This window comes from Musca autumnalis, unplaced genomic scaffold (assembly GCF_047663935.1).
Source record: "Musca autumnalis isolate F117 unplaced genomic scaffold, ASM4766393v1 scaffold_2, whole genome shotgun sequence".
NCBI lineage: Eukaryota > Metazoa > Arthropoda > Insecta > Diptera > Muscidae > Musca > Musca autumnalis.
Window position 1 is genome coordinate 7193972 of NW_027411755.1, and position 20465 is coordinate 7214436.

The following is a 20465-nucleotide window of genomic DNA, read 5'->3' on the forward strand; positions in this document are numbered from 1 at the left end:
ATTATTTAAAAAATCCACGTTTGATGGCCTCAAATTACTTGAAAAATATTATTTAAAAATCCACGTTTGATGGCCTCAATTACTTGAAAAATATTATTTAAAAAATCCACGTTTGATGGCCTCAAATTACTTGAAAAATATTATTTAAAAAATCCACGTTTGATGGCCTGAGACTACTTGAAAAATATTATTTAAAAAATCCACGTTTGATGGCCTGAGACTACTTGAAAAATATTATTTAAAAAATCCACGTTTGATGGCCTGAGACTACTTGAAAAATATTATTTAAAAAATCCACGTTTGATGGCCTCAAATTACTTGAAAAATATTATTTAAAAAATCCACGTTTGATGGCCTCAAATTACTTGAAAAATATTATTTAAAAAATCCACGTTTGATGGCCTCAAATTACTTGAAAAATATTATTTAAAAAATCCACGTTTGATGGCCTCAAATTACTTGAAAAATATTATTTAAAAAATCCACGTTTGATGGCCTCAAATTACTTGAAAAATATTATTTAAAAAATCCACGTTTGATGGCCTCAAATTACTTGAAAAATATTATTTAAAAAATCCACGTTTGATGGCCTCAAATTACTTGAAAAATATTATTTAAAAAATCCACGTTTGATGGCCTGAAATTACTTGAAAAATATTATTTAAAAAATCCACGTTTGATGGCCTCAAATTACTTGAAAAATATTATTTAAAAAAATCCACGTTTGATGGCCTCAATTACTTGAAAAATATTATTTAAAAAATCCACGTTTGATGGCCTCAAATTACTTGAAAAATATTATTTAAAAAATCCACGTTTGATGGCCTGAGACTACTTGAAAAATATTATTTAAAAAATCCACGTTTGATGGCCTCAAATTACTTGAAAAATATTATTTAAAAAATCCACGTTTGATGGCCTCAAATTACTTGAAAAATATTATTTAAAAAATCCACGTTTGATGGCCTCAAATTACTTGAAAAATATTATTTAAAAAATCCACGTTTGATGGCCTCAAATTACTTGAAAAATATTATTTAAAAAATCCACGTTTGATGGCCTCAAATTACTTGAAAAATATTATTTAAAAAATCCACGTTTGATGGCCTCAAATTACTTGAAAAATATTATTTAAAAAAATCCACGTTTGATGGCCTCAAATTACTTGAAAAATATTATTTAAAAAATCCACGTTTGATGGCCTCAAATTACTTGAAAAATATTATTTAAAAAATCCACGTTTGATGGCCTGAGACTACTTGAAAAATATTATTTAAAAAATCCACGTTTGATGGCCTGAAATTACTTGAAAAATATTATTTAAAAAATCCACGTTTGATGGCCTCAAATTACTTGAAAAATATTATTTAAAAAATCCACGTTTGATGGCCTCAAATTACTTGAAAAATATTATTTAAAAAATCCACGTTTGATGGCCTCAAATTACTTGAAAAATATTATTTAAAAAATCCACGTTTGATGGCCTCAAATTACTTGAAAAATATTATTTAAAAAATCCACGTTTGATGGCCTCAAATTACTTGAAAAATATTATTTAAAAAATCCACGTTTGATGGCCTCAAATTACTTGAAAAATATTATTTAAAAAATCCACGTTTGATGGCCTCAAATTACTTGAAAAATATTATTTAAAAAATCCACGTTTGATGGCCTCAAATTACTTGAAAAATATTATTTAAAAAATCCACGTTTGATGGCCTCAAATTACTTGAAAAATATTATTTAAAAAATCCACGTTTGATGGCCTCAAATTACTTGAAAAATATTATTTAAAAAATCCACGTTTGATGGCCTCAAATTACTTGAAAAATATTATTTAAAAAATCCACGTTTGATGGCCTCAAATTACTTGAAAAATATTATTTAAAAAATCCACGTTTGATGGCCTCAAATTACTTGAAAAATATTATTTAAAAAATCCACGTTTGATGGCCTCAAATTACTTGAAAAATATTATTTAAAAAATCCACGTTTGATGGCCTCAAATTACTTGAAAAATATTATTTAAAAAATCCACGTTTGATGGCCTCAAATTACTTGAAAAATATTATTTAAAAAATCCACGTTTGATGGCCTCAAATTACTTGAAAAATATTATTTAAAAAATCCACGTTTGATGGCCTCAAATTACTTGAAAAATATTATTTAAAAAATCCACGTTTGATGGCCTCAAATTACTTGAAAAATATTATTTAAAAAATCCACGTTTGATGGCCTCAAATTACTTGAAAAATATTATTTAAAAAATCCACGTTTGATGGCCTCAAATTACTTGAAAAATATTATTTAAAAAATCCACGTTTGATGGCCTCAAATTACTTGAAAAATATTATTTAAAAAATCCACGTTTGATGGCCTCAAATTACTTGAAAAATATTATTTAAAAAATCCACGTTTGATGGCCTCAAATTACTTGAAAAATATTATTTAAAAAATCCACGTTTGATGGCCTCAAATTACTTGAAAAATATTATTTAAAAAATCCACGTTTGATGGCCTCAAATTACTTGAAAAATATTATTTAAAAAATCCACGTTTGATGGCCTCAAATTACTTGAAAAATATTATTTAAAAAATCCACGTTTGATGGCCTCAAATTACTTGAAAAATATTATTTAAAAAATCCACGTTTGATGGCCTCAAATTACTTGAAAAATATTATTTAAAAAATCCACGTTTGATGGCCTCAAATTACTTGAAAAATATTATTTAAAAAATCCACGTTTGATGGCCTCAAATTACTTGAAAAATATTATTTAAAAAATCCACGTTTGATGGCCTCAAATTACTTGAAAAATATTATTTAAAAAATCCACGTTTGATGGCCTCAAATTACTTGAAAAATATTATTTAAAAAATCCACGTTTGATGGCCTCAAATTACTTGAAAAATATTATTTAAAAAATCCACGTTTGATGGCCTCAAATTACTTGAAAAATATTATTTAAAAAATCCACGTTTGATGGCCTCAAATTACTTGAAAAATATTATTTAAAAAATCCACGTTTGATGGCCTCAAATTACTTGAAAAATATTATTTAAAAAATCCACGTTTGATGGCCTCAAATTACTTGAAAAATATTATTTAAAAAATCCACGTTTGATGGCCTCAAATTACTTGAAAAATATTATTTAAAAAATCCACGTTTGATGGCCTCAAATTACTTGAAAAATATTATTTAAAAAATCCACGTTTGATGGCCTCAAATTACTTGAAAAATATTATTTAAAAAATCCACGTTTGATGGCCTCAAATTACTTGAAAAATATTATTTAAAAAATCCACGTTTGATGGCCTCAAATTACTTGAAAAATATTATTTAAAAAATCCACGTTTGATGGCCTCAAATTACTTGAAAAATATTATTTAAAAAATCCACGTTTGATGGCCTCAAATTACTTGAAAAATATTATTTAAAAAATCCACGTTTGATGGCCTCAAATTACTTGAAAAATATTATTTAAAAAATCCACGTTTGATGGCCTCAAATTACTTGAAAAATATTATTTAAAAAATCCACGTTTGATGGCCTCAAATTACTTGAAAAATATTATTTAAAAAATCCACGTTTGATGGCCTCAAATTACTTGAAAAATATTATTTAAAAAATCCACGTTTGATGGCCTCAAATTACTTGAAAAATATTATTTAAAAAATCCACGTTTGATGGCCTCAAATTACTTGAAAAATATTATTTAAAAAATCCACGTTTGATGGCCTCAATTACTTGAAAAATATTATTTAAAAATCCACGTTTGATGGCCTCAAATTACTTGAAAAATATTATTTAAAAAATCCACGTTTGATGGCCTCAAATTACTTGAAAAATATTATTTAAAAAATCCACGTTTGATGGCCTCAAATTACTTGAAAAATATTATTTAAAAAATCCACGTTTGATGGCCTCAAATTACTTGAAAAATATTATTTAAAAAATCCACGTTTGATGGCCTCAAATTACTTGAAAAATATTATTTAAAAAATCCACGTTTGATGGCCTCAAATTACTTGAAAAATATTATTTAAAAAATCCACGTTTGATGGCCTCAAATTACTTGAAAAATATTATTTAAAAAATCCACGTTTGATGGCCTCAAATTACTTGAAAAATATTATTTAAAAAATCCACGTTTGATGGCCTCAAATTACTTGAAAAATATTATTTAAAAAATCCACGTTTGATGGCCTCAAATTACTTGAAAAATATTATTTAAAAAATCCACGTTTGATGGCCTCAAATTACTTGAAAAATATTATTTAAAAAATCCACGTTTGATGGCCTCAAATTACTTGAAAAATATTATTTAAAAAATCCACGTTTGATGGCCTCAAATTACTTGAAAAATATTATTTAAAAAATCCACGTTTGATGGCCTCAAATTACTTGAAAAATATTATTTAAAAAATCCACGTTTGATGGCCTCAAATTACTTGAAAAATATTATTTAAAAAATCCACGTTTGATGGCCTCAAATTACTTGAAAAATATTATTTAAAAAATCCACGTTTGATGGCCTCAAATTACTTGAAAAATATTATTTAAAAAATCCACGTTTGATGGCCTCAAATTACTTGAAAAATATTATTTAAAAAATCCACGTTTGATGGCCTCAAATTACTTGAAAAATATTATTTAAAAAATCCACGTTTGATGGCCTCAAATTACTTGAAAAATATTATTTAAAAAATCCACGTTTGATGGCCTCAAATTACTTGAAAAATATTATTTAAAAAATCCACGTTTGATGGCCTCAAATTACTTGAAAAATATTATTTAAAAAATCCACGTTTGATGGCCTCAAATTACTTGAAAAATATTATTTAAAAAATCCACGTTTGATGGCCTCAAATTACTTGAAAAATATTATTTAAAAAATCCACGTTTGATGGCCTCAAATTACTTGAAAAATATTATTTAAAAAATCCACGTTTGATGGCCTCAAATTACTTGAAAAATATTATTTAAAAAATCCACGTTTGATGGCCTCAAATTACTTGAAAAATATTATTTAAAAAATCCACGTTTGATGGCCTCAAATTACTTGAAAAATATTATTTAAAAAATCCACGTTTGATGGCCTCAAATTACTTGAAAAATATTATTTAAAAAATCCACGTTTGATGGCCTCAAATTACTTGAAAAATATTATTTAAAAAATCCACGTTTGATGGCCTCAAATTACTTGAAAAATATTATTTAAAAAATCCACGTTTGATGGCCTCAAATTACTTGAAAAATATTATTTAAAAAATCCACGTTTGATGGCCTCAAATTACTTGAAAAATATTATTTAAAAAATCCACGTTTGATGGCCTCAAATTACTTGAAAAATATTATTTAAAAAATCCACGTTTGATGGCCTCAAATTACTTGAAAAATATTATTTAAAAAATCCACGTTTGATGGCCTCAAATTACTTGAAAAATATTATTTAAAAAATCCACGTTTGATGGCCTCAAATTACTTGAAAAATATTATTTAAAAAATCCACGTTTGATGGCCTCAAATTACTTGAAAAATATTATTTAAAAAATCCACGTTTGATGGCCTCAAATTACTTGAAAAATATTATTTAAAAAATCCACGTTTGATGGCCTCAAATTACTTGAAAAATATTATTTAAAAAATCCACGTTTGATGGCCTCAAATTACTTGAAAAATATTATTTAAAAAATCCACGTTTGATGGCCTCAAATTACTTGAAAAATATTATTTAAAAAATCCACGTTTGATGGCCTCAAATTACTTGAAAAATATTATTTAAAAAATCCACGTTTGATGGCCTCAAATTACTTGAAAAATATTATTTAAAAAATCCACGTTTGATGGCCTCAAATTACTTGAAAAATATTATTTAAAAAATCCACGTTTGATGGCCTCAAATTACTTGAAAAATATTATTTAAAAAATCCACGTTTGATGGCCTCAAATTACTTGAAAAATATTATTTAAAAAATCCACGTTTGATGGCCTCAAATTACTTGAAAAATATTATTTAAAAAATCCACGTTTGATGGCCTCAAATTACTTGAAAAATATTATTTAAAAAATCCACGTTTGATGGCCTCAAATTACTTGAAAAATATTATTTAAAAAATCCACGTTTGATGGCCTCAAATTACTTGAAAAATATTATTTAAAAAATCCACGTTTGATGGCCTCAAATTACTTGAAAAATATTATTTAAAAAATCCACGTTTGATGGCCTCAAATTACTTGAAAAATATTATTTAAAAAATCCACGTTTGATGGCCTCAAATTACTTGAAAAATATTATTTAAAAAATCCACGTTTGATGGCCTCAAATTACTTGAAAAATATTATTTAAAAAATCCACGTTTGATGGCCTCAAATTACTTGAAAAATATTATTTAAAAAATCCACGTTTGATGGCCTCAAATTACTTGAAAAATATTATTTAAAAAATCCACGTTTGATGGCCTCAAATTACTTGAAAAATATTATTTAAAAAATCCACGTTTGATGGCCTCAAATTACTTGAAAAATATTATTTAAAAAATCCACGTTTGATGGCCTCAAATTACTTGAAAAATATTATTTAAAAAATCCACGTTTGATGGCCTCAAATTACTTGAAAAATATTATTTAAAAAATCCACGTTTGATGGCCTCAAATTACTTGAAAAATATTATTTAAAAAATCCACGTTTGATGGCCTCAAATTACTTGAAAAATATTATTTAAAAAATCCACGTTTGATGGCCTCAAATTACTTGAAAAATATTATTTAAAAAATCCACGTTTGATGGCCTCAAATTACTTGAAAAATATTATTTAAAAAATCCACGTTTGATGGCCTCAAATTACTTGAAAAATATTATTTAAAAAATCCACGTTTGATGGCCTCAAATTACTTGAAAAATATTATTTAAAAAATCCACGTTTGATGGCCTCAAATTACTTGAAAAATATTATTTAAAAAATCCACGTTTGATGGCCTCAAATTACTTGAAAAATATTATTTAAAAAATCCACGTTTGATGGCCTCAAATTACGTGAAAAATATTATTTAAAAAATCCACGTTTGATGGCCTCAAATTACGTGAAAAATATTATTTAAAAATCAACGTTTGATGGCCTGAGATTACTTGAAAAATATTATTTAAAAATTCACGTTTGATGGCCTGAGATTACTTGAAAAATATTATTTAAAAATCCACGTTTGATGGCCTGAGACTACTTGGAAAATATTATTTAAAAAATCCACCTTTGAGGGCGTGAGACTACTTGAAAAAAATTATTTAAAAAAATCCACGTAGGATGGCCGGAGATTACTTGAAAAAATTATTTAAAAAAATCCACCTTTGAGGGCGTGAGACTACTTGAAAAATATTATTTAAAAAATCTACGTTTGATGGTCTGAGGCTACTTGAAAAATAATATTTTAAAAATCCATGTTTATTGGCCTAAGATTTCTTGAGAAGTATTTTTTAAAAAATCCACTTTTGATGACCTGAGAGGCCTTGAAAAATATTATTTATAAAGATTTTTTGAAAAATGTTGTCAGACTTTATCATCTATCTTCAGGACAACTCTTCGTTTTTCTCTGCTTCCATTGTGTTCTCTTTGGTGCCAAAATTCCACAAATATTGGATTTCAACATTTCCCCGTTGCTTTTGCAGCATCACATCTGACTGGCATTTTGTCTATGAATTTGTTTGTCTGTGCGACTGTCTACCATATCCAATGAAATTCACAACAAAGCCGCTCAACATGCATGTTTGGGAGTTTGTGTGTGCCGCTCAACTATCTGTCGGCTGATTTCTGGTTTGCCTTAAAGCTTTTCAGTGGTTTTATAGATTGAAGTTACTCTTGGTGTTTTTGTTGTTGTCGTTCATTCCTTTCAGGAGTTTTGCATGTTTCCCCGTATTTGATGTTGTTGTTGTTGCTGCTGCTTACCGCTAAAGTTTGTATTGAATGTACAAAATTTTATTGCTCATTGCTGTTTAACGTCATTTTGTGCCAAACAGATATCCTGCTGCCGTTACTGCTCGTTGCTACATCCTACAGACAATCAAACAAATAGATGTACACAATACAGTTGCACACACACACACATGCATATGGTTGCACATTGCAAACATACCCATGCACACACATTTATATCACATTTACAATTTTATGGTTATTTTCAATATATTTTCCCCGTTTTGTTCTTTTGAATTTTGCTTTAAAAATGAGCAGCAGCAGCAAAAATAAACGAACAGAACGACAGAAATCTGTTGAAATGAACAATAAAAGCGGAGAAAATCGTGCAACAGAATGATACACGGAAAGTTAATAAGCGTGTATTTTTAAAAATATTTGTTCAAGGACCATCAAGGCAAAACGCGTAGAATTTTAAGAATATTTTTACAAATATTTTTTCAAGGACCATAAAGCTATGAAACGTGGATGTTTAAAAATAATCGTGGATTTTTAAAAATATTTTTTCAAGGACCATAAAGCCAATAATCGTGGATTTTTAAAAATATTTTTTTCAAGGACCATAAAGCCATAAAACGTTGATTTTTAAAAATATCTTTTCAAGGACCATCAATGCAAGAAGCGTGGATGTTTAAGAATATTTTTTCAAGGACCATCAAGGCAAGAAGCTTGGATTTTTAAGAATATTTTTAATGACAGTCAGTTCACGAAGCGTGGACTTTTAAGAATATTTTTTTCAAGGACCATCAAGGCAAGAAGCGTAGATTTTTAAGAATATTTTTTTCAAGGACCATCAAGGCAAGAAGCGTGGATTTTTAAGAATATTTTTTCAAGGAACATCAAGGCAAGAAGCGTGGATTTTTAAGAATATTTTTTTCAAGGACCATCAAGGCAAGAAGCGTGGATTTTTAAGAATATTTTTTTTCAAGAACCATCAAGGCAAGAAGCTTGGATTTTTAAGAATATTTTTTCAAGGACCATCAAGCCAAGAAGCGTGGATTTTTAAGAATATTTTTTTCAAGGACCATCAAGCCAAGAAGCGTGGATTTTTAAGAATATTTTTTCAAGGACCATCAAGCCAAGAAGCGTGGATTTTTAAGAATATTTTTTTCAAGGACCATCAAGCCAAGAAGCGTGGATTTTTAAGAATATTTTTTCAAGGACCATCAAGCCAAGAAGCGTGGATTTTTAAGAATATTTTTTCAAGGACCATCAAGCCAAGAAGCGTGGATTTTTAAGAATATTTTTTTCAAGGACCATCAAGGCAAGAAGCTTGGATTTTTAAGAATATTTTTTTAAGAATATTTTTTTCAAAGTCCATCAAGGCAAGAAGCGTGGATTTTTAAGAATATTTTTTTCAAAGACCATCAAGGCAAGAAGCTTGGTTTTTTAAGAATATTTTTTTCAAAGACCATCAAGGCAAGAAGCGTGGATTTTTAAGAATATTTTTTTCAAAGACCATCAAGGCAAGAAGCTTGGTTTTTTAAGAATATTTTTTTCAAAGACCATCAAGGCAAGAAGCGTGGATTTTTAAGAATATTTTTTTCAAAGACCATCAAGGCAAGAAGCGTGGTTTTTTAAGAATATTTTTTTCAAAGACCATCAAGGCAAGAAGCGTCGTTTTTTAAGAATTTTTTTTTTTTTCAAAGACCATCAAGGCAAAAAGCGTGGTTTTTTAAGAATATTTTTTTCAAAGACCATCAAGGCAAGAAGCGTGGATTTTTAAGAATATCTTTTCAAGGACCATCAATGCAAGAAGCGTGGATTTTTAAGAATATTTTTTTTAAGGACCATCAAGGCAAAAAGCCTGGATTTTTAAGAATGTCTTTTCAAGGACCATCAATGCAAGAAGCGTAGATTTTTAAGAATTTTTTTCAAGCTCCATCAAGGCAAGAAGCGTGGATTTTTAAGAATATCTTTTCAAGGACCATCAATGCAAGAAGCGTAGATTTTTAAGAATTTTTTTTCAAGCACCATCAAGGCAAGAAGCGTAGATTTTTAAGAATTTTTTTTCAAGCCCATCAAGGCAAGAAGCGTAGATTTTTAAGAATTTTTTTTTTCAAGGACCATCAAGGCAAGAAGCGTGGATTTTTAAGAATATCTTTTCAAGGACCATCAATGCAAGAAGCGTAGATTTTTAAGAATTTTTTTTTTTCAAGGACCATCAAGGCAAGAAGCGTGGATTTTTAAGAATATCTTTTCAAGGACCATCAATGCAAGAAGCGTGAATTTTTAAGAATATTTTTTTAACGACCATCAAGGCAAGAAGCGTAGATTTTTAAGAATTTGTTTCAAGCACCATCAAGGCAAGAAGCGTGGATTTTTAAGAATATCTTTTCAAGGACCATCAATGCAAGAAGCGTAGATTTTTAAGCATTTTTTTCAAGCACCATCAAGGCAAGAAACGTGGATTTTTAAGAATATCTTTTCAAGGACCATCAATGCAAGAAGCGTAGATTTTGAAGAATTTTTTTTTTTCAAGGACCATCAATGCAAGAAGCGTAGATTTTTAAGATTTTTTTTTTTCAAGGACCATCAAGGCAAGAAACGTGGATTTTTAAGAATATTTTTTTCAAGGACCATCAAGGCAAGAAGCGTGGGTTTTTAAGACATTTTTTCTAATTTAAAACTTACGTTTATATTCAGTTTATCTAAAATGTTATGACGATAAATGTTTGTTTAAAACTTTTTTTCTCACAGTGTACAATTATATACAGCAAATGATTTTGTAATTTCGTGGTTGTGTTGCAAAATATAATGATATTTATAGTCGCTTGTCTTTTGTATCTGGTTTTTCATTTGTTATTAAGCCATTCAATAATAACTTAATATAAATTGTATAATAATATCTGTAATAAAAAAAGGGGTGGGACAGACAAACAGACAGACACAACGACAAATAGCATACCATCAAATAGATGAATAAAGAGCTATTGAAGGGAGAAATTACGCTTGAGTAGGTTACATACAACTTTATATTGCTCTTGTTCTTCTCTTCAATTCATAGCAATATCGAAAAGGCTTTCAAGTTAACCACATTCAATTGACAATTTTGTTGGTTGGTTGGTTGAGTGGTTGGAGAGATGGTTGTCTGTCTGTACGGGTTTTTATTTCATTCGCTTTGGTTTGGCTGTCGGCCATCCATGTACTTACCATATAATCTTATGATGCCATCTGTTTCACCTCGTGGATTTTTGGCCACACATTTATAAATGCCATCATCACCGCTGCTCACATTGAGGATGGTTAGTTTCATGTGAGTTTTGTAAGTAGGCACTCCTATGCTAGATTCCACTCTGCACAAAGGGGAGCGAACACAAAAAGGATTGGAAAAGTAAAACAATTTAGATAAGCGTATCACATTTGATTTCGAATGCTTTTTATGCTGCTTCATTCATCCATCCATTTGTTCAATACTTACTTGTATTTGGTGGAATCGTGTATAATTGGTCCCTCACCTCTTGTCCAATAATTAAGTGATGTGGGATGTGCTTCGGTAAAGCATTCGATTGTTACATTGAAACCTTCGGGAGCGCCCACCAATTGATGTGGTATTAATAGCATGGGAGGGACTGTAAAGAAATGGAAAAATATATGTAATAAGAATTAAGGATAAGCTCTAAAGAGGGATAAAATGCATAAAAAAGTAGGATTTGTCCATAAAAAATACAGTCTCAGGCCATCAAACATGGATTTTTTAAATAATATTTTCCAAATAGGGGTTACGTAGGGGATAGAAGATACCAAGGAACGGTCCTGACTGGCTTTAACATGGCAAAGCCCAGGATTTATCTTGGTCCCTCTTTCATCTCAAGTGGACACTGACCTCCCCGTGGTGTCACCTGGGGAACTGCCTTTAACACTCGTTAAAGGTAGTGAGCTAACATGTTCCGTGCGTTCACCAAAAGAACGTTAAAAACTTTGGTTTGGGCGTCGGGTTAGTAACCCTCCCCTGGGAAAAACAGCCTACTATGAAAAAATGAAAGAAAAGAAAAACAAATCCCTCAAAAGTTAACGACCCCCGCAAACGTTTTAAGGGCCATGATCTGCGAATCTGCACCTGGAATGTTCGCACTCTTTATAGAGAAGGTGCAGTCTTCGCATTGGCAGACGTACTTGAAAAGTACAAGGCCGAGATTACCGCCATGCAGGAAATACGATGGATTGGGAAAGGCGTCACAACAACACCTTAATGTGGTTGCGGATTTGTAGTTGGTCGGAGGTATAAACATCTGGTCTCCAGCTTCACCCCAGTGAATGAAAGACTTGTTGCAATTCGATTAAAAACTAAATTCTTTAACATCAGTTTTATTTGCGCTCATGCTCCCACTGAAGACAAGGACGAACAGACCAAAGATATATTTTACGAGCGCCTAGAAGAAACTTATGACCGTTGCCCTGCCCATGACAATAAAATTATACTAGGCGATTTTAATGCCAAAATTTGAAAGGAGAATATCTTTGGCCCAACAGTCGGGAAATTCAGTCTCCACAGTTAAACATCTGACAATGGTATGAGGCTGATAGACTTTGCAGCTGCAAGAAACGTGATGTAAGCATCTCGATATTCATATGGGCACCTGGCTGTCGTCAGATCAAAGAGCAAGAAATCCAATTGATCACGTTGTGAGAGATGGAAGACATGCATCAGGCGTGTTGCATGTACGATCGTTCCGAGGTGCAACCAATGACTCGGACCACTACCTTGTTGCTGCAAAGGAACGTATGAGAATTAACGTAGCAAACAAAGTGCGAGCAGACACATCACGGCAGTTGGACATCGGTAGCTACAGGATATTCCACTAATCTGTCCCAACTGCTTAATCAAAGCACTCCGATAACATATCAGGACAATTGCAAAACATTGCCCACTCCAGCAAACAGTACTTGGATACCAGAGACCTACACCAAGGAATCCATGGTATGACCAGGAGTGTCGTGCTGCTACCGAAGAGAAAAATGCGGCATGTAGGGCTATTTTACAATCAGTAGCAACGCGTAGCGCACGAGAGAGGTATCGGGAGAAAAGGAGGAGTGTGCTAAGGATATGGAAAGAGCATTTTTCCAAACTGTTGGTATCCAATATTAGTGAAGTCGCCGATGATACCACAGATCCAATCCCAGAAGAAGGTATTGAATACATACCACCCGGCCAACCCCACGGCAGCTGGTTCCTTGTACCGGATTGACCTGGAACTACACAACATCATTGTTCCGGCCAGCGACTGCCACCTCAGTGTATATATGTTTGTATTTGTAATGCCTGCTCCGAATCCATTTGGTCCGTGCCGGGACAGAGGTAAACCCAGGACCAAAATATTTGGACATTCAGCCTTCGGTGAGATGCAATAGATGTCAGGAGTGGGTTCATCTAAGGGGTTGCTCTGGTCTTGTAGACGTGAGGGCCTACGACATGGACTATGTTGCTGCATGCTGTGTGAATACAGTCCACAGTGAGTCGTCATCGGATTACGAAACTCCCTAGTTGTCTGACTATGAGACTCCCCCGCAGTCCCCCCGACAACAACCGCATATGCAGCCTTTAACATCAGCCGTTGTGGTCCCAATCCCGGAAAATGCATCCTTTTTGCAATTTAATTGCAATGGACTCCGAGGTAAGATCGAGGAAATAGTAGATTTCATGAGTCGGAGGAATATGAAGGTCGCTGCGGTGCAAGAAACCAAGCTCAACAACAACTATAGCTTACAACGTTGCGATGGTTACAACGTGCTAAGGAAGGATCGCACCAGAAGAGGAGGTGGGGATTAGCTTTTCTATTGCACCAGTCTGTCCAACACAGACCTATCTCACTTGAGCCTGTCTCTAATGACCCGTACATGGAATATATGGGGTAGCAGTCCGGTGTGGAACTGCCGAGATAAAGTGGCTGAACGTATACCTCCCGCCGAGAAATAGCTGTATCTTAGATTACGTGCCTAACATTAGCCCGCTTTTGGAAGGTTATAATCGTCTGGTCCTGGGGGACTTTAATGCGCATCATGAGATGTGGCATTCGGTCCTAGGAAACGACCAGAGAGGTACAGCCCTGGCTGAGCAGATTGACAGCTCTACGTTTTCCACGGTCATTGAGGACGTCCCTACCAGAAATAGAGGAGAGTGTCACAGTTCGCCAGACATAACCATCGTGTCACCTGGTCTGACAAATGACGTTACCTGGCAACCCATCATTTCCCTTGGATCAGACCATCTCCCTATAATTGTCTCCATTATCAGACCACCCGATTTCATTACCTCTGAACACCACATATTCGTCAATCATAAGAAAGCTGATTGACCGGGTTTCAGAGAGTTCACCAATCACCGCTTCAGAGAACTTCCACTCCTTGTGATGTTCGGGTAGCGGAAAGGACGTTCCGAGACATCATCACTGCTGCAGAGTCAGGGAGCTGACATTGGAAGTTAACAGGCTGGTCGGCGAGCATAAGCGGAACAAGTGGTTAAATCATTAGAAGAGTTGCAACATTGGAGCCGGTATAGGTGAATTGTGGGCAACGGTTAAGTCACTCTCGAACCCTGGAAGAAGGGAAGATAGGACCTCAGTCACGTTTGGCGACGTTACGTTGACTGACCCGAAGAGGTGCGCAAGTTATTTCAATCGACAGTTGGTCGAGCACCCCGAGGGTGACAGGGCGAAGAGAAGAGTATTACGTCGCATCAGATCTCTTCCTGCCGAGGAGGAACCACCACAGTTTACAATGGATGATGTTGCCAATGCCATCAAGAACGCTAAATCACCAAATTGTTCCTGAAGTCTGGAAAATGGGCAGGGTGGTACCAATACCGAAGCCCGGCAAGGATGCCAGCAAAAGTGAATCGTACAGTCCGATTTCGCTTTTGTCGCCCGTAGCAAAGACCCTTGAGACGTTAGTCCTCCCCAGTATCAGAAGTATCTATCAAGTTGCCGATCATCAGCATGGATTCCGGAAGCAGCACAGCTGCTCGCCATTACCACACATATTTGTCAAGGACTCAACCAGAGACGACCGTGCGATAGAACAGTGATGGTGGCGCTTGACTTATCAAAAGCCTTAGATACAGTCAGGCACTCCACGTTGAAACGTTGGATAGTCAATTATATGTGTGGAACCAGTCGTACGTGGAATTCAGGTACAATAAGTCCAAACCCCGTAGAGTGAAACAGGGAGTTCCCCAAGGTGGGGTGATATCTCAGGAACTGTTTAACCTCTACCTCTCCTGTATTCCGCCCCCCCTCCAGACGGCATCGACATCGTAACATATGCGGATGATTGCACGATCGTGGCGTCGGGTACCTATCCTGATGACATCTGTGAGAGACTGAACAACTATTTAACCGATCTTACCACCTTTTCCATTCGAGGAATATGCAGATTTCCGCCACAAAATCAACAGCCACTTTGTGCACCACATTGACAGCTCAGTTTGGAAGAGAATTGAATGACGTGGTCGACGGTAGCAGAATTTCGACCACAAACTTCCCCAAAATGTTAGGGGTCACATTCGACACTACTTTCACGTCGTGCGCGCACTCCACAGCTTGGATGTTACCGGGTGAACCATCCCAATCACCATATTGTGGGTAGGCCCGACACATTCAGGCAGATCAGGAAGGATATCCATGATCTAGAGGGTGAGGTCCAACGATATAGGAGAGAACTCCTAGATCAACAAGCATATGAAGCAGGTTTAAATAGTATTCACACGGATGCAGTTGCCAAGGCCTTAAGCAATTATAGTGTGAATAAAGTACACGGAGTACATCCCCCATCTATCGCAGCTGAGGAGCGTCAGCTGCCACGACAAACCAGAGTGGTTTTGCCTCAACTACGCTCGGGATATTGCAGTCGCCTAAATTCTTATTGGGCGGAAATCGATCGTGCCTTGCAAGACATCTGCAAAGCATGCAGCATGGGCCCGCACGACACAAAACACCTTTTCAACTGCCCAGCCAAACCTACTCATCTATCTTCAGTGGATCTGTGGTTACATCCCATTGAAGCAGCCACATTCCTGGAACTGGAGATAGACCCAGAGCCAGATTGAACCGAAGAACGAACATACAAACATAATAACAAACACTGTTACAACAAAAAACAACAACAACCCGGCCAAGACGAGGTAAAGACAGCAATAAACCGGCTGAAGAATAATAAGGCAGCAGGAGCTGATGGCCTACCAGCCGACACGCTGATAAGGTGCATGCATCAGCTAGTTATCTTCATCTGGCAGGAAGAACGCGTACCCGACAATTGGATCCTGAACATCCATAAGAAAGGAGATAAGACTTTATGCTCCAACTATATGGGCATAAGTCTTCTCCCTATCGTCTACAAGATAGTGTCAGGGATATTGTGCGAAAGACTAAAGTCCATGGTCAACGAAATAATTGGACCATACCAATGTGGCTTTAGACCTGGCAAGTCCACCATTGACCAGATATTTACCCTGCGGCAAATCCTGGAGAAGACCCAAGAGATGCAGATCGACACATACCACCTTTTTCATGGGACGATAAAAGAAGTAACGGATACCTTTATGGAGGTCGAAGGAGAATCTGCTACAGTGGGTCGGCGGTAAACGGCGAGAAGACCAAGGTGATGGTGTCGACGCGCAATGCGTCCATTGAGATCGGACCAACTGTTGAAGTTGGTTCCTATAATTTTGAGATATGTAGTAAAAGACTTCGTATACCTCGGCACCGCTGTAAACACAACAAACGACATCAGTTGTGAAATAAAAAGAAGAATTGTATTGGCCAACAGATTCTACTTTGGCTTAAGTAAGCACTTTAGAAACAAAGCCCCAACACATGGCGGTGCACGCAGAATTGCCAGGCCAAAGAATAGATGGGGCAAACAAGTGGTTGAAGAGAAGACTAGGCGCGGTATTCCAAAAAGCGAAGGACTAAACAGAGAGTATTGGAGATCTTTTCTTAGTCCGTCTATGGAACAAATGTTCTGTAACGGGTTAGCTAAGTAAGGCCATCAAACGCAAATTTTTAAATAATATTTTCCAAATAGTCTCCGGCCATCAAACGTGGATTTTTTTTAAATAATATTTTTCTTGTATTTTTTAATTAATATGTTTCAAGTAGTCTCAGGCCATCAGACATGGATTTTTTAAATAATATTTTCCAAATAGTCTCAGTGCATCAAACGTGGATTTTTAATTAATAATATATAGGTCGACTATGAGAAGACTCAAAGAACCTTAAATGTTTTCTATTTATTTAATTTATCTAAATAATATTCCTGTCCACAACATTTGAAGTTTGTATACCCATTATTTTTATTAGAATTTCCTTTTACGTCCACCTCTTCTTCTGCATCCCAAGGAAGGACATCCTTATTACAAATTGTAACCCAATTTCTAGCCACAGGCCACTAATTTAATTTCATTTGATTACTTTTGCCACAACTAAAGAAATTTTAATTCCTATAACCTTTTACCAACACTAAGGGGGTTGGGACATGTGGTTAAGATCCGGTCGTCGTTGTTTTCCTGCGTTTGCAGCACTGCTGTGGCTTTGCTCTTCAGAATCAATTATGGAAATTAAATAATGCAAAGTACCATCTTACAAAATAATTCAGCGGCATGTTTTCGCATATCTTTCAGCACCTTTAAAAGTGCCAGTAAACTAACAAGGGATTCAAAGAAAATAAAGAGGAGAAGAATGAGAATAACATCCACATTGAAAGAAAAGAAGATGTCAACTTATACAAAAGCAGGCTGAGAGAAAACTTTGATTCTTAGCACACAAAAACCAAAAAAAAAAAATGAATGAAAAAGACAACCAAGTTGAATTATAGTTGGAAACCCATGGAAAAAGGTTATCTTTTCAATAATCCGCCAGTGGTTTCTAGGCATTCTTGGGTCTGATTCTGCAGAGAAACGGATTTTTTTTTGATTTTTTCTCTGCTAACTTTGGTGTAAAGAATGTCTTGAAAACTACATTTGCCTTTAATGCTTACCATGGAAATCTTCATTTAAATAAGTATCTTGGCTTTTTACATAATTCCCAGTTACTGCAGCACACCAACCACATCCACCCACATCAACATCCTTACTGCACTCCACCTACTATTCAGTAAAATAGTTGCTTTAGCAATGAATGCATTTGCCGGAAAAGCCACAAAACAAATATTTCCGCTTCCTATAATTCATAAGTAAGCTTTATAGCTTTTATGAAGTTATTCAACGCTGGTGACACTTGTGGTGCGAACTCTATCACCTAGCAGTATCTATGTGTGTGTATTGCTGTGTGACAAAGTCAGATTGGAAGGGAGGAATACTGAAAGCATCTTGAAAAATCTTATGAATAGTTTGAAGAGAATTCTTAATAAGAAAGCATGTGAAAGATTGGAAAGAATAATTGCAGCACAGTGATTAAAAATGGGCTATGTTAAGGCAAAGAAAATGTACAAGAACTACACGTTTTTCTCCGCAGTAGTTGCTGCTGAGAATAATTTTATTGGAGAAATTTCAGATGCCCTACTGGGGATAGTATGAATATAAAATAAATATTTTAAACTGCCTAATATGTGGTAGTTCAATATTCCTGCAAACACCGTGCTCCTCTTTTCTGTTTTCCTTAACTCTGCTGATTCAATATCTTTTTCTCAGAACTTTTGTTCTTTTCTTACAACAAAAAGTTTCAACAAATGTGCTCTGAATTAAAAAGGAAACTATTGTGGAAAAATTGTAAAAGCACAAATCTTGTAATTATGGTTGGTTGCCTAGTGAAGGCAACATTTGGAGGCCCTTAATTAAAAAAATATGAAATTGTCACCTGGCATTCTTGGCATTCTCGCTTTCACAGAATCCTTTGTCTTTGCACAAATCATTCAGCATAAAATATTAATGAATGACTTGTGGAAAAAATAAAATAATAATAGACTGAAAAAATCCAAGGATTATTTGTTTACATTAAGCCAGGGGAGGCAAGGATAATGAAGACGATGGCAGTGATAGAAGAGAAGTGAAGTGAAGACAAAATATAACCCCTTTTGTTTATATTTTCAGTTGGAAAATATGTTTTTTCCTTCCATTAACATGATTACCTAAGTGATGAAAGAAGGTTTTTGTTTTGGTGTTTTATTTTTCGTCCTTTCGTTTTAATATTTGTCTCCTGCCTTAACGGGGACATCATCATTGACTACAATGACCATTCCGCCAGAATTAACCCATCATGCTGCTGGTTTTATTGTGATTATGGACGCCTGAGGAAGTCATCAGTTTTTTTTCCATTCTAATTACCACCATCAGGATTTTTATGAGGTTATTTGTGTTTTTTTCTCTGTCTCTCTTTTTTAGTGGATGGACATTTTTCATTCGAATAGGGATCTTTTGTGTTACGCTAAAATTCAAAATGTTTTCAGGCAAAAAACAAACTCGCTTATTACAAAATTTATTTATTTGTTAAGTGGGTTTAAGTGTTGTGTCCTTTCGGCTTACGGCAGGGTTTAAAGGACAAGCAAATTAGTTGCTTTTTTGAGGCCTCTCTATTAAAAATTAAAATGAACACAAGGTTGTTGGATACTTTATGTATCCTTGCATGAAGTAGGTGTAATTATTAATTTATTTAAAAAAAGTGTTCATGCAATGAAGTGTTCTGCCTTTGAATCAAGGATGATGTTTAAGTACGGTTTTTTTCATTGAACATTGAGTACTTAAATATTTTCTGCAAGGACTCAATCAAGAGTGATTTTTTAAGGAAATTGTTACAAGTATTACCTCACCCATAAGAGGTATAAATTGCAATTGCCATTGCTGTCACTATACATCTGTACTTGGACATCATAGAGGGATAACGTGATAGACCAGAAATTTCTTCGGCTTGGTCAGCTATAGCTCAAAAACTATGTAAGCAGTCCAAAAAGCCACATAGGGTCAATCAAAAGTCACACTTTATAAAACACTGATTCTACACGTGCTAATTAATGTATGGTTCCGTAGCTGGTACTTGCGCTAGCAGATAATTCAGTACTTGATGTGTTTGAGAGAAAAAAGTAAGAATAACGTTCGAATAGTTCGACCTGTTCGAACTTTTTATACCTTCCGAGTTGTATTGAAGATAAATGACACAATTAGTTTCCTTTCGTATATGAAAGTACTAAGCTCTTCCGCCACATCTAGGCTTATTCCTAGCAGAAGTAGAATATAACATAAGGTTTAATACTAATGAGACATCGATGTTTTCTATCGATTTGGAAACCGCAATAACAGTGATTCCATTTAAACGATGCTACAAGCAACTTTCAAAATACCTAATATCGAGAGGTATGGGAACTATACCAAAACATGGACCTATGTTGAAAATTTTTGGTGGAGAAGTTTTGTGACCACTGGAAACATCAAATGTCGAATTACAGGTAGTTAGGTTTAAAATGTAATGTAATATCTTCAAACTGACTAAAAACGGGAGGTATCGTTATATTGGGACTATACCAAAATAGCTCATATCCTAATTTTGCCTGTCTATAAAAAAGGTGAAAA

At 34.2% G+C, this 20465-nt stretch overlaps 1 protein-coding gene across 2 annotated transcripts in view; it reads right to left on the bottom strand.

Annotated features, from left to right (window-relative positions):
• The window catches only part of DIP-zeta (Dpr-interacting protein zeta), a 337574-nt gene that overhangs the window by 55192 nt on the left and 261917 nt on the right, over positions 1-20465 (bottom strand). For both annotated transcript variants that reach the window (XM_073965076.1, XM_073965075.1), the window contains exons 7-8: positions 11391-11541; positions 11123-11265 (exon numbers count right to left, since the gene is read on the bottom strand). In XM_073965076.1, coding sequence (XP_073821177.1) covers positions 11123-11265; positions 11391-11541 — 294 coding nt within the window. The remainder of the gene's footprint in view (positions 1-11122; positions 11266-11390; positions 11542-20465) is intronic.